Source organism: Castanea sativa, chromosome 2, assembly GCF_040712315.1.
Source record: "Castanea sativa cultivar Marrone di Chiusa Pesio chromosome 2, ASM4071231v1".
NCBI classification, from domain to species: domain Eukaryota; kingdom Viridiplantae; phylum Streptophyta; class Magnoliopsida; order Fagales; family Fagaceae; genus Castanea; species Castanea sativa.
In genome coordinates this window covers 37,738,362-37,751,328 of record NC_134014.1, presented here as the reverse complement: position 1 = coordinate 37,751,328, position 12,967 = coordinate 37,738,362, and the positions used below count along the sequence as shown (strand labels likewise).

Here is a 12,967-nt window from a genome sequence, read left to right as displayed (position 1 = left end):
ATCAATTGTTGATCTTTGTAGCAGCAACTAAGTTCTACCACCACTTGATATAGATCTTGCTTTGGTAGATTTTTGTGTAATTAGAAGGTACAAAACCTCTTAGATTTCACAAAGAGTAACACACAAGTCTTTCAAAAGTCTAAAAAATGTAGCTAGGTGTTAAGGACATATTTTATGTAGTTGGCTAATCCTTTGACAAAACGCACTTTACTTGTATTTTGGTAGATCTAGGATGTGCTTAATACTTCAAAGAACATGTTGTTCAAGTCTAGTATTAAAGCCATGAAGATTGGACCAAAAAACAAGTGAAGAAAAGGTGTTTACTAAAACTGGACACCTGCTGGACACCTACGGACAGCTACTCGACAACTAGCTATCTATCAAGGTTTAATAAAGCTCGACACCTACTATCTATCGAGCTATCTATCGAGGTTATGGAAATCAAAATTTTTCAGATCTGGTTTTTGGGCCAGACATTTGTATTTGTGTAGGGTTTCTTTTCTCACAACCCTAGGCATATATAAGGCCTATTTTAGAGGCCGTCACATAAGAGAATACAAGGAGAACATATGCAAAAGGTGACCGAAGCCTTGTTCTCTCAAAAAGAAGCTACTGCGTCTTTGCGCCTTAAGGTTTTGTAACCAAGTGATTCTTGATCTTCATTGTTGATGAAGTGAAGAACTTTTTAGCCAACATTCTTTTTTCTCAAGTTGGTGAGTGAGTCATGTATTGTGATTCATGCAAAGGAGTAAGTCACGTACTGGGATCCGTGCATTAAAGGGTGGCGTTCATATATTGAAGAGTTCAGAGGTTCTGAAACGGTAGAAGGTTTTTGCTGTGAGTTCATCTACGAGGATTGTAGAGTCTAGGGACAAAGGTTTTGTACTAGATCTGAAACTTCTCTTTACTATAGTGGATTGCTTTTCGAGAAGGTTTCCCCTCGGATTTTTTACTGTGAAACTAGTTGGTTTCATTGGTTTTCTTGGGTCATCATATTTTGTCTTATTTATTTTTCCGCTGCACTTATATTTGACATGATATTGATGTTTGTTTGTTTTAACAAGTTTTATGCATAATAAAACTAATTAACAACTTGGATTTAAAACTTGTTAATTCTATCAATTGGGGTTTAAATTTCCAAACAAGTGGTATCAGAGTGGGTACAATCTGATTGGATTAATTTCCTAAGTGTGATCCTTGACCCTCGTTGTCATGGAATCTTTTGGTGAGTTATTAAAATTCTTGAGCTTTTTAACTCAATTTTCGGAGAATTTTAATTTTTTCATGTCCTTTAGTAGTCATACTAGGACATGTGCCTTTTCATCTTCACAACCAAAGACTCGTGCTGTGTGGGTGAGAAAGGAGCCTAAGACATAATTGTCTTTTTTTGTTTGTTCTCTGCTTTTATTCTTTCTATCTAAAGTAGGACTCTCTTTGCTTGATTTCTTATCTGCTTTTGAAATCATGCTTTCATGCATCTGCACCTTTCTATCATACTTTCATGCATCTGCACCTTTCTATCATGCTTTCATGCATATGCATCTTTCTTTCATGCTTTCATGATTGTTTGTCTGTTTTTGTTTGGTTGTTTAGTTTTTATTTTGTGTTGTTTTCAAAATAAATAAAAACATAGAAAATCGAAAAAATACAAAAACAGTGTGTGTTTGTGTACATCGGTTCTTGTAAACTTTAAAAGGACCATTAAAATAGAGTTTTCTAAACTTTGTATCACTTGTAGCTTAGATGAGCATCTCTATGCACAACTAAGCAAGTGAGTTTTGTGGCTCTTTGTTTGTGATGAGTAAGGTTAAGTGATCTCTTGTACTTAACACTCGTATCACTCTTTTTGAAAAGAAGGACTAGAAAATCCTAAGAGAAAGACATAAATAATCATCTCACCACTGTTACCCGCCAATCATGATATGACATCTGTATATTTCAGCATCGCAAAAGTGCAATGTCAATGACATCTGTATGCTTCGGTATAGCAAAAGTGCAATGTCTAAAAGCTTAACATAATTGGGTATTTCTTCTCTCTCCTTTGTATACCCATGCATGGTTTGCTTAATAAAAAGAAAATATGCAAAGAAAAAAAAAAAAAAAAGAACAAAAATGATTTAAATATGATTGCAAGAGTGTTTTTTAGGAGATGTGGGAGTTATAGGATGTACCTCGAAGGTGATAGTCTCCATCAAACAATTATGATTGTGTGTGAGTTAAAGTGATTTTCTCATATCTCAAATCGTCATAACATAAAGACACTTATGCATTCTTGCGATGTTTTCACACATAACACGCAATATTCTTTGCTACTTTTGATACATGTTTAGGTACAATGTGATTTGGCCATCACAAGGTTTACATGTGTTGATGTATACTCACTAAACTGTCTTGACTTATTTTTGAAATATAAAATCTGTTAGACTTGTTTAGTGTGTGTGTGTGTGTATGTTTTGGGATCCATGTGCTTATAATTGTTGTTGAGAGATGATTTTGAGAGTCTAATATGTTGATTGGATCATTGGTTGAGTTGCATGCGTGATTGCATTCATGTCTGTGTTTTTCCCTTCTTGAAAAACTGTTTTTAAAAGCTGGCTTGACACCTCCTCGATACCTGGTTATTTGTCGAGCTTCTTAGTTTTTTTATATCGCAATCTCGACATCTTCTCGACACCTAGTGGATCGATCGAGAAAACTTCTGTCCTCTCGATAGCTTCTTGACATCCGGTGGATCGATTGAGCTTTCATTCTTGTGTCTTTGCTTTATTCCTCGACACCTTCTCGATACTTGCTTTTCTCGACACATTCCTCGGCAGATGACTTGATACCTCTCGATCCATCGAGATTCTCTTGCATACATTGTTTTTCACATGTTTTGCATGTTTCTCTTATCTTGTCATCCATAGAATCTTGTTTTATTACATTCATGCATTTTTTATGGATTCTTTGTGCACCTTTGATCATCCTTGATCATCTTTTTGTTTCTCAAGCGAAATTTTATAGTTTCTTGTACCCTTTGTTAATCATGACAAAAAGGGGGAGAAATTGGAGAATTTGTGATTTCTTTCTTTAAGATTCTACAAGTTAGGGGGAAAAATACATGCCTTTGTAAGGGGGAGATGTGTTTCATCTTGTTAGGGGGAGTGTTTACCTCCTTGTTGTTGTAGGAGCTACATTTAGCTTCTTCTTCTTGTACCTTAGGTCTTGTGACAATTTTTACATACATTGTGCTTATTTTTGATATATATGTGATGATGTATGTTTTCTTCACCTATCTCTACATGTGTTGTTTCTATTCTATCTTTATACACATGCTTCTTTATTTTGTATGCAATCTATTATTTCTGTTTCACACTAAGATGCCTTGATGAGTTTTGTTTAAAGTGTTTCAGAAATACAGGTTGTCAAAGTCTTCCATGTCATGAACTCTCTTCTTGCAAAGTTTTTCAAGAGTTTGTGTTAAGGTAGATTTTATTGTATTCAACAATTGAATATGAGTTGAGTAATTTATGACTTCTCTCACATGTTCATTTGTTTGTTGTGGTTTTGTCACGGATTGCCAAAGGGGGAGATTGTTAAGGGCATATTTTATATAGTTGGCTAATCCTTTGACAAAACGCACTTTACTTGTATTTTGGTAGATTTAGGATGTGCTTAATACTTCAAAGAATATGTTGTTCAAGTCTAGTATTAAAGCCATGAAGATTGGACCAAGAAACAAGTGAAGAAAAGGTGTTTACTAAAGTTGGACACCTGTGGACAGCTGCTCGACAGATAGCTATCTATCGAGGTTTAATGAGGCTCGACACCTGCTATCTATCAAGGTAACTATCAAGGTTACGGAAATCAGAATTTTCAGATCTGATTTTTGGGCCAGGCTTTTGTATTTGTGTAGGGTTTCTTTTCTCACAACCCTAGGCATATATAAGGCTTATTTTAGAGGCCGTCACATAAGAGAATACAAGGAGAACATATGCAAAAGGTGATCGAAGCCTTATTCTCTCAAAAAGAAGCTACTGCGTCTTTGTGCCTTAGGGTTTTGTAACCAAGTGCTTCTTGATCTTCATTGTTGATGAAGTGAAGAACTTTGCAGCTAACATTCTTCTTTCTCAAGTTGGTGAGTGAGTCATATATTGTGATTCGTGCAAAGGAGTGAGTCACGTACTGGGATCCGTGCATTAAAGGGTGACGTTCATATATTGAAGAGTTCAAAGGTTCTGAAATGGTAGAAGGTTTTTATTGTGGGTTCATCTACGAGGATTGTAGAGTCTAGGGACAAATGTTTTGTACTAGATCTGAAACTTCTCTTTACTATAGTGGATTGCTTTTTGGGAAGGTTTCCCTCCAGATTTTTTTACTGTGAAACTGGTTGGTTTCATTGGTTTTCTTGGGTTATCATATCTTGTCTTATTTATTTTTTCGCTGCATTTATATTTGACATGATATTGATGTTTGTTTGTTTTAACAAGTTTTATGCATAATAAATCTAATTAACAACCTGGATTTAAAACTTGTTAATTCTATCAACCAGGGTCTAAATTTCCAAACATTAGGGTTTCCCTTTTATATGTGGACAAGTTAGATTGAAACCCTAAACATTTTTGTAGGTTTGGGCCTAATTTAAAATTCTGCAGAATTTCTTTTTTTGCAATTTTATATTGATCAGGCTTAATTATTGAATGATCGAGCTTGGCAAATTGCGACTTCCCTTTTTTGGCAATCAGCTCAAAGTTGAAGCTTGAAACCTACACCTTTAAGCGTTGCCTAACACATGGACTAGACATATTTTGTTCTTGGTTTGCCAACACATACAAAATATGATTCTAAACACTTAATCCCAAAACTTTAGAACCTAACAAAAATAAATAAATAAATAAATCTATATAACATTGACTTAAAAAAAAATTTCTTATAAATATTTTTTTTTGTAGTTTATTGTTTAAGAGAAACACAATGGTGACGGTCAACAAACAACCCATTGAATTTAATTACCCAAAAAACTTAGGTCAAGCCCCTAACCAAAACGTGACATATGTCACAGCTGAAAAAAAAATCAATTATTGAGCAAAATCTTAGGGAGTGTTTGGTAGAGTAGTTTGAGATGTGATTTTTTTTTAGTTTTTTTGAAATACGTATGGGTAAAAGAGTGTAAAAATGTATGTAATGTTGTTTAAAATATAAAAATGTGGGTTTGAAATAGTATAACAGGCCGTTATTCATTCCTTGCCTTTCTTCAATTTACCATGCTCTAATGCACTAATGCTGTGTCATATCTTAGGTAGGTTGGTCATAGGTGTATGGTGAGGCATCTGTACCTCACCTATAAAAACATCAGTTTTCTTTGATGTTATGAAAGGTAGTTGCTTAATAAGTTAAAATACTTAATACTAGAGGGGAAAAAATGTTGATGTTTTCTTTGATGTTATGAAAGGTAGTTGCTTAATAAGTTAAAATACTTAATACTAGAGGGGAAAAAATGTTGATTTACTTAATATATTAGGGGCAAACGTTTAATGAACAAGGGGGATGAAAGAGGTTCATTTTTTTTTGACAAATATGGGTATTTAGATTTCTTCAAGTAATTGACTATTTTCTTAAGTGTATACAATCTCTCTGTTCCTTGAGAATTATTAAGTCAATTCCTTGAAATTGAAAGAAAATCATTTTGATGACTGAAAAATGCAACAAGTGAAGCAAGTGGAGGGAACCAGCTAATTATCCCTTGCAAAAATGAAAGGTACAAGTTCCTCAAAAAAAAAAAAAAACAATGAATCTTAGCTAGATGCTTCGATTTGGGAGTTGGACAATAGTGAAAGGAATTAACAATTGGTTCTTGTTATCATGGTGGAGGCCCTAGCTAGTAGCAGCTCGATAAGGACGAAATAATGGCTTTAAATCAAAGCCTCCTCCACGTGTGATGTAAGAAAACGTACAATCACCATTATACACTTAAATGGACCGTAAATTTCAACCATTTAATATAAAAAATTGAGTAAATGTAAAAAAATAAAAATAAAAAAGTAAAAAAGGTATTAAAAAAAACAAAAGTTGTGGGGGGACTGGGTGAATTGCAATAATGCAATTGCACCAGATCCCAGCCCGTTCTAAATCTTTAACGACAGACAAAATATTCACCATCAAACAGTTCAACAGTTCATGCCACACATGTCTGTCGGTCGGTGGCCACACAGCTTGTTCTATGCATTTAAGAGGCAAACCGAACATTCAACCTTTCGGATGCCTTCGGGACCAAACATTTAAAACCTTTTAGGAAGATTTATCATTTTTGAATTAGATTAAACCTGATCGGTTTTATGAATTAGAATTTGAAAATAAAAATTTTGTGCATTAGAATCATCTCTTGATTATTGACTGGCTTTTTGTGGTTGGAATTAGCTAATCTGTGATTAGAATACGATATGATTGGAGTTTTATTGACAAAATTATAATTGCTTTGTTTTAATTTTTTTGATTAATCTGGATATTTGGTTGGAATTCACAAAATTGTTTTTTTTCTTTTTCTTTTTTTAAGGTTTATTTTTGACATGGGATTAGTGGTTTAATTTTGTTTTATTAACTAAATGTGTTTGTTTTAAACTAACTAATGTAGCAAGTTTTGTAATGAAAAATGGTTTTGATTTAATTTGCTTCTCTGTTTGAATTGCTCTTTTTTTTTTTTTTTCTTTTTTTCTTTTTTTTCTTTCTTTCTTTACTTATTTTTATTACTGTTAGTATTATTTGGTTGAGTACTTCATTTTGCTAAGCAAAGCAGGAATTGATAGGTATTCTATGATACGAATTCCCTCAAGAAATCTGAGACTGATGGGGGTTTAGTATTTGATGGGCTTTATTGTCCGAGTAATTTTATAAGTCATCTCTGTGAATATAGTTGATGGTCCAATTAATGCATTTCAGCTTGACGAGAGATAATAATTATGTGTGTATTTAACCGTTAATTTGTTTCTAAAAAAGAATTGATGTTTAATTTTTTTTAAGATTTAGGTGAGGAATCTTGGTCCCCAATGATTTTTTTTTTCTTTGAGGGGGTTGATCCCCAATGTTATGAATTTCACATTTTCAATTATTTGACTGATAAAATTTTATTATTAGGTTTTTTTTAGAGCCTCTTTATATGGATGATTTAGAAGCTATACTTGAGGAAGGTTTAGGGGGGTTTGGAAGAGTATTTTTTGTTATGTTGTTTGAGTGTTTTTGATATACGTATGGTTAAAAAAATATGTGAAAAAGTGTGTAATGTTGTTTAAAATGTATGAATATGTATTTAAACTAACTTGTCAAACTCCTTCCTTGTTGACCCTCAATACCAACTATATTCTAGCGTCGTCTGTAAGTCAATCTGAAAATCTGATGAATCCTTAAATCCTAACTACTTTCACTCGCATTGGCTCATCGAATACGTCGGTCCAGACCGAAGGAGGAATATATATCTCACTCTCATTAGCGGACCAGACAGTGCCAGCCATACAATCTTAATATCTCTCTCTCTTTACCCCAATGACCCAGTGTTCATTGTGCTAATTATAAAGGAGAAAATCTTATTACTCTTTGTTTTTGTTTCATAGTTGTTGCTTAATTTGTACTGTACGTGTGACAAGGTTAGAGAAAACTTAAATGGCGAAGTCACCAGAGGTTGAACACCCCAAGAAGGCCTTTGGCTGGGCAGCCAGGGATTCTTCTGGGATACTCTCTCCCTTCAAATTCTCTAGAAGGTCATCTCTCTCTCTCAAACATCCCATCTTTTCTGTTTCATTTATATTTTAGTCGGATCGTGCTAAAAATGGTATGTCTGCAGGGCAACAGGAGAGAAAGATGTAACGTTCAAAATTCTTTATTGTGGAATATGCCACTCGGACCTTCACATGCTCAAGAACGAATGGGGCATATCCACCTACCCGCTTGTGCCTGGGTATGTTTCTCAGAAATCACCATATTTTTATATATTATCCATATGGTTACTAGGTTTAGCGCTTTTTTGTTTTGTTTTGGAGAAGGGTGTGATTTTGTTCGACTAGACTTCATGTTTATTGCTTAATTATTATATCAGGATTGAGTTGCCAAAAGAAATTCTACAAAACATATCAGTTTTCTGATGCACAAAACACTTTTTGTTTTCCTGAAACAGTTAAGAATACCAAAAGCTCAATCCTTTGACCCGATGTTTTCCTGATGCATAAATCATGATTTTAATGATGTTGCTAATATTATCGTCTGTTTCCACAAATTCGGTAAACGTTTTAATCATAGCTTTTCCCCTGTGGTCTATATCACCACATTATGAAAATAATCTTTACAAAAAAAAAAAAAAAGTTGACAAAAAATGTTAAATGGCTGGATTTCTTATTTTGTACTATTTATAATACTTATTTATAATACTTACTAAATAAAGTAGTAGTGGCTGTAGGAATTTCAGGGATCATTATTGACCAAAATTTAATAGAAAAAGATAACTTCATATATTGATCAAAACATACACACAGATACAAATACATGAAATCTTACAATTTTTTTCTAAAAATTTTCTTATTTTAAAATTTTTGTATGATAATCTCATTATTAATATTATAAGTTACATTTCTTTTAAAATTTTAGTTAGATAAAAAAATTATTGGGATTTTTCTTTTTGTTTGTAATGACTTCATATATTGTTAAAGAGGTCAAAATTTAAAGACAAATTTTGGTTACAAACTTAGTTGTAGCCTAAGACTGTAACTCTCACTAAACAAATTAACATAGATACATATATTGAAAATCTAACATTTGAATTGCATGTTCTTTATGTTCTTAAAATATATGTCAAATTTCATGTTAATCGGATATGTTATTTACTATTTGATTCTTAAACTTAAATTTTTATGTAATTTTAGACTATAAAAACTAAAAATTTAAAGTTTGATTGATGACGTAGTTATTTATTTTTTTGAAATTTTACAAACATGGAGGATATAAGAAGAAAATGTAATCTAATAGTGAATTTGTCACAATTTACGTCCAATATATATATATATATTGAGTGGAGTTGTAATTTTAGTCTACAATCAAGTTTATTGCAAATTTTGACCAAAAATTAATTATGTTGAGCCTAAAAATTTTAGGGTGGTCATAAATATTTTTTAAAATTTATAATTAATTTTTTTGTCAGTTCAGGTGGTCCTGTGACCACCTGAACTACATGTGGAGCCGCGAGTGAAATAAAGATCGCTTAAAGTAGTACCAGATATTCTACTTTATAAAATGACAGCTCATATATATGAGTGCTGATACAATTATTTGACTATGCTACAGATTCAAGCATAGTCAAATAATTGGCTTACATGCAAATGAGTTGCAGAATGTTTGGCTTATATATTTGCCTGCGAGGGATCAAACTGAGTCATAAAAAATTGATAGAACTGAAGAATTATGGTAGGAGAAGTTTTAAATGCAAAAAATTATGGAAGAAGAACATGTCCTGAATTTTTTTTAACCAATTTTGGATGAATAAACACGAAAATAGCAAGATCTTTTCACAATTCAAATAAAGGGAATAGCCATTTCAATTCAACACCTAAAAATGCCTAAACTTACATGCTATTTATCTTTTTTACATGTAAACACATTATCAACCAAATGCATGAATGGATTTCATGTCAACTGAATTGGATAATGCAGGCATGAGATTGTGGGCATGGTGACAGAGGTGGGGAGCGAGGTACATAGATTCAGAGTTGGAGACAAGGTTGGCGTGGGCTGCCTTGTTGGAGCATGTCGCTCTTGCAATGACTGTTCCAACAACCTTGAGAATTACTGCCCCAAATCGATTCTAACTTACGGTGCTGTGTACCATGATGGAACCACCACATATGGAGGCTACTCTGACATCATGGTTGCGGATGAGCACTTTGTGATCCGTATTCCAGACAATCTTCCACTTGATGCTGGTGCCCCCCTCCTCTGTGCTGGGATCACAGTTTACAGCCCCTTGAAATTTTATGGGCTTGACAAACCTGGTTTGCACGTGGGTGTGGTTGGCCTTGGTGGTCTAGGCCATGTTGCAGTGAAGTTTGCTAAAGCTATGGGGGTTAAGATCACAGTGATTAGTACATCGCCTAACAAGAAAGCGGAAGCTTTAGAACATCTTGGTGCAGACTCTTTTTTGGTTAGCACAGACCAAGGTCAGATACAGGTATTTGGTTCTTAACACGTTGCATTGACAAGTAGATGTGTGTTAAACATAAGTGTATTGTATCTCTGTTTCTAACTTTATCGACAATATAGGCTGCTCTAGGCACATTGGATGGTATCATTGATACGGTCTCTGCTGTGCACCCTCTCTTGCCTCTAATTGGTCTATTGAAGTCACATGGCAAGCTCATTATGGTTGGTGCACCCGAGAAGCCACTTGAGCTACCTATCTCTTCTATACTCTTGGGTAAGCATAGGACACTTAAGAATTGTTACTTTCGTGGAGAAAGGAGGATCTGATATTGACTTGTTATTATATAAGAATTTATGTGTTCTATTCCCTTGCATTGTACAAGCCTAATTGCTAGTTTGAGCGCTTGCTGATTGGCATTTAGGTGCTTGCTATCTTTTCTTACTTCATTGCTCTTTGCCCTTAGGTGGAAGCCTCTTATGGTTGCTGATTGTGTACTAATAAATATTCTGGAATGACAGGACGGAAGATAGTTGGTGGTAGCTGCATTGGAGGCCTGAAAGAGACACAAGAGATGATTGATTTTGCAGCCAAACACAATATAACTGCTGACATTGAGGTGATTCCAATTGATTATGTGAATACTGCCATAGAGCGACTTGTGAAAGCAGATGTCAGATACCGATTTGTCATTGATATTGGAAACACATTGAAGTTGAGCTCTTGAATTTTGCAGCCTTTTTAGCATGGCTCACTAGTGAGACGACTATAACTTTTAGTGGATTAAGTTATCTTGTGGTACTTTTAGTCTTGTTTTCGGCTTTCGGAACTTTTCTTCATCATAGTTTAATAAAGATGTAAGATTTGTATTTGTCATAAGAAATAAATTGGTTTTTGGTTTGGGATTTTAAACATTCAGTGAATTATTGCCCCTTGCAATCTCTTCCCTTCTTTAGATTTGTTTCACATGACCCGTAAATCTCCAAAAGGAGTATCTTATGATTCTTATCCATCAAGTGATACGATACCCTTCTTAGTTCTTACATTTATATATATAAGCCCCATAAATGTGGGCTCCACATATTCTTAATAGTGGTGTTTCATGCATCCAAGATTTACGTCGGGTCTGGGTGACTTATTTTATGCATACGCAAATATTTGAGATCAATTCAAATCAATGACGACACACGACTCTCAACTACCTAATATCAATATTCGCATGAAAAATTTTCGGGTATTTCCATTCCCCCCCCCCCCCCCCCCCCCCCTTTTTTTCGGCTTGTTGGAGCGATTCAAATTCAAGTTCTAACCATGAGAACCGACCAACACCATTAAACCACAATACCCTTGACCTCGAAAACTGAACTCACACTAGATCAACACAATTGCAACTGTACATATCCCATACACATAGTATGTAACTATCATCACTCTATTTTTTTATATATAATTACCACACTCATTTGTTCAAGGGAGTTCCTTAGCAATTAGCATTCTTTTGGTATATCTAGAAGCCTATGTTCTCTTGCTCCAGTACTAGTTTGCAAAATATAAGAAATCTATATGTTTCTACTTCAACCGTATTTCATGGTGTGCAAACAATGAACGAGTTACATAGTGTTAACGTGTATAGTATTATGGGCTTTAGGCCCAATTAGATTACTTGTATAGCACATATTCTTGTACTACACTCTTACTTGTACTGCACTCTTATGCCTTCTATACAAAGGCACTCATGTATATTTTTTTCACTAAAAATACAATACAATTATTTAGTATTTTTAACATGGTATCAAAGTCACTGCTCTCACATTTTCTTAGCAATTTTGTCTTTATTGGTGTTACTCCATTCTCAACATCGCTTTTGCCATCACAACAGCCACTATAGCCTCTCACCGTTGAACCTCCGACGTCTTCCAGCTGTCGTCCTTGGGTTCCAGACCTGTAGCTACCGTCGTTGAGGAGTTTCACACTACAAAGACCACTGCCATTTGCATCACCGCTGCGAATATTGCTCCGATTAATTTTCTGCAGGTACCACTAAGATCGTTTTGCACTAATCTACAAACTCATGGAAGCCATCGAAGAACGCACGTGCCCCCACACCCCGCCCAAAGGTTCTGTTTCGCAGCTCATGTGCTCCACGTGCCTCCACGCGCCACTGCACAGCTGGGTTGTTAATTCACATGCTCCCACGCGCCACATCTTTCGATCACGCACCTCCACGCGCTGTCACGCACCTCAACCCTCTTGTTGACGTCATCCTGCCACGTCAGCCGTAGTTGCATCATCGCTGACGTCACTTGCTTGCGTCAACTGCTGACGTCATCGTTTTACTTCTGGTGGTTTGATCGTTGACTTTCAGCTGCTTTGACCGTTGACTTTTGCTAGAGTTGACTTTTTGCAGCCCAAGTGCTCGTTACCCAGTTTTTCGCGTAGATTTCATTTTTGCAGTCCATTTTTGCATATTTTGCTTGAAGAATAAGGACATGTCTTTTTCCTTTTGCAACAATCATCGCCGACAATTAAGCAAACGTTTTTGCAATTTTTGCAAACATATTAGCCATAATATTGAGACTTGCTATCAACGCAATAAATCAGTTGTTTTCATTTCTACTGCTACTGTTACTAACACTAAGAGTGTCCAACCAATGGCTCCCGTCTCTGCATAGTCTACATCTTCAGATCGCACTTTCACCATGACCACAGATGACCTTAAAAACATCATTGCTAATGTCATTCGTATGGTTGGTAATGCATCGTATTCCTCTTCTCTCTCAGCTTTATTTGGTATGCCTTCTTCTCCTTGGCTTA

At 34.9% G+C, this 12,967-nt stretch overlaps 1 protein-coding gene across 2 annotated transcripts; it reads left to right on the top strand.

Moving 5' to 3' along the window:
* Positions 1-7,310: 7,310 nt before the first annotated feature.
* LOC142626198 (putative mannitol dehydrogenase) lies at positions 7,311-11,065 on the top strand. Of its 2 annotated transcripts, none has more exons than XM_075799992.1 (5): positions 7,311-7,730; positions 7,814-7,927; positions 9,670-10,183; positions 10,276-10,429; positions 10,675-11,065. In XM_075799992.1, the coding sequence occupies exons 1-5, from the start codon at positions 7,633-7,635 to the stop codon at positions 10,878-10,880; spliced, it is 1,086 nt and encodes a 361-aa protein (XP_075656107.1). In that variant the 5' UTR covers positions 7,311-7,632; the 3' UTR covers positions 10,881-11,065. The 2 variants fall into 2 exon arrangements, with proteins under 2 accessions (XP_075656107.1, XP_075656109.1); XM_075799994.1 differs by having other exon boundaries at positions 7,470-7,730; positions 10,620-11,065.
* Positions 11,066-12,967: the final 1,902 nt, after the last annotated feature.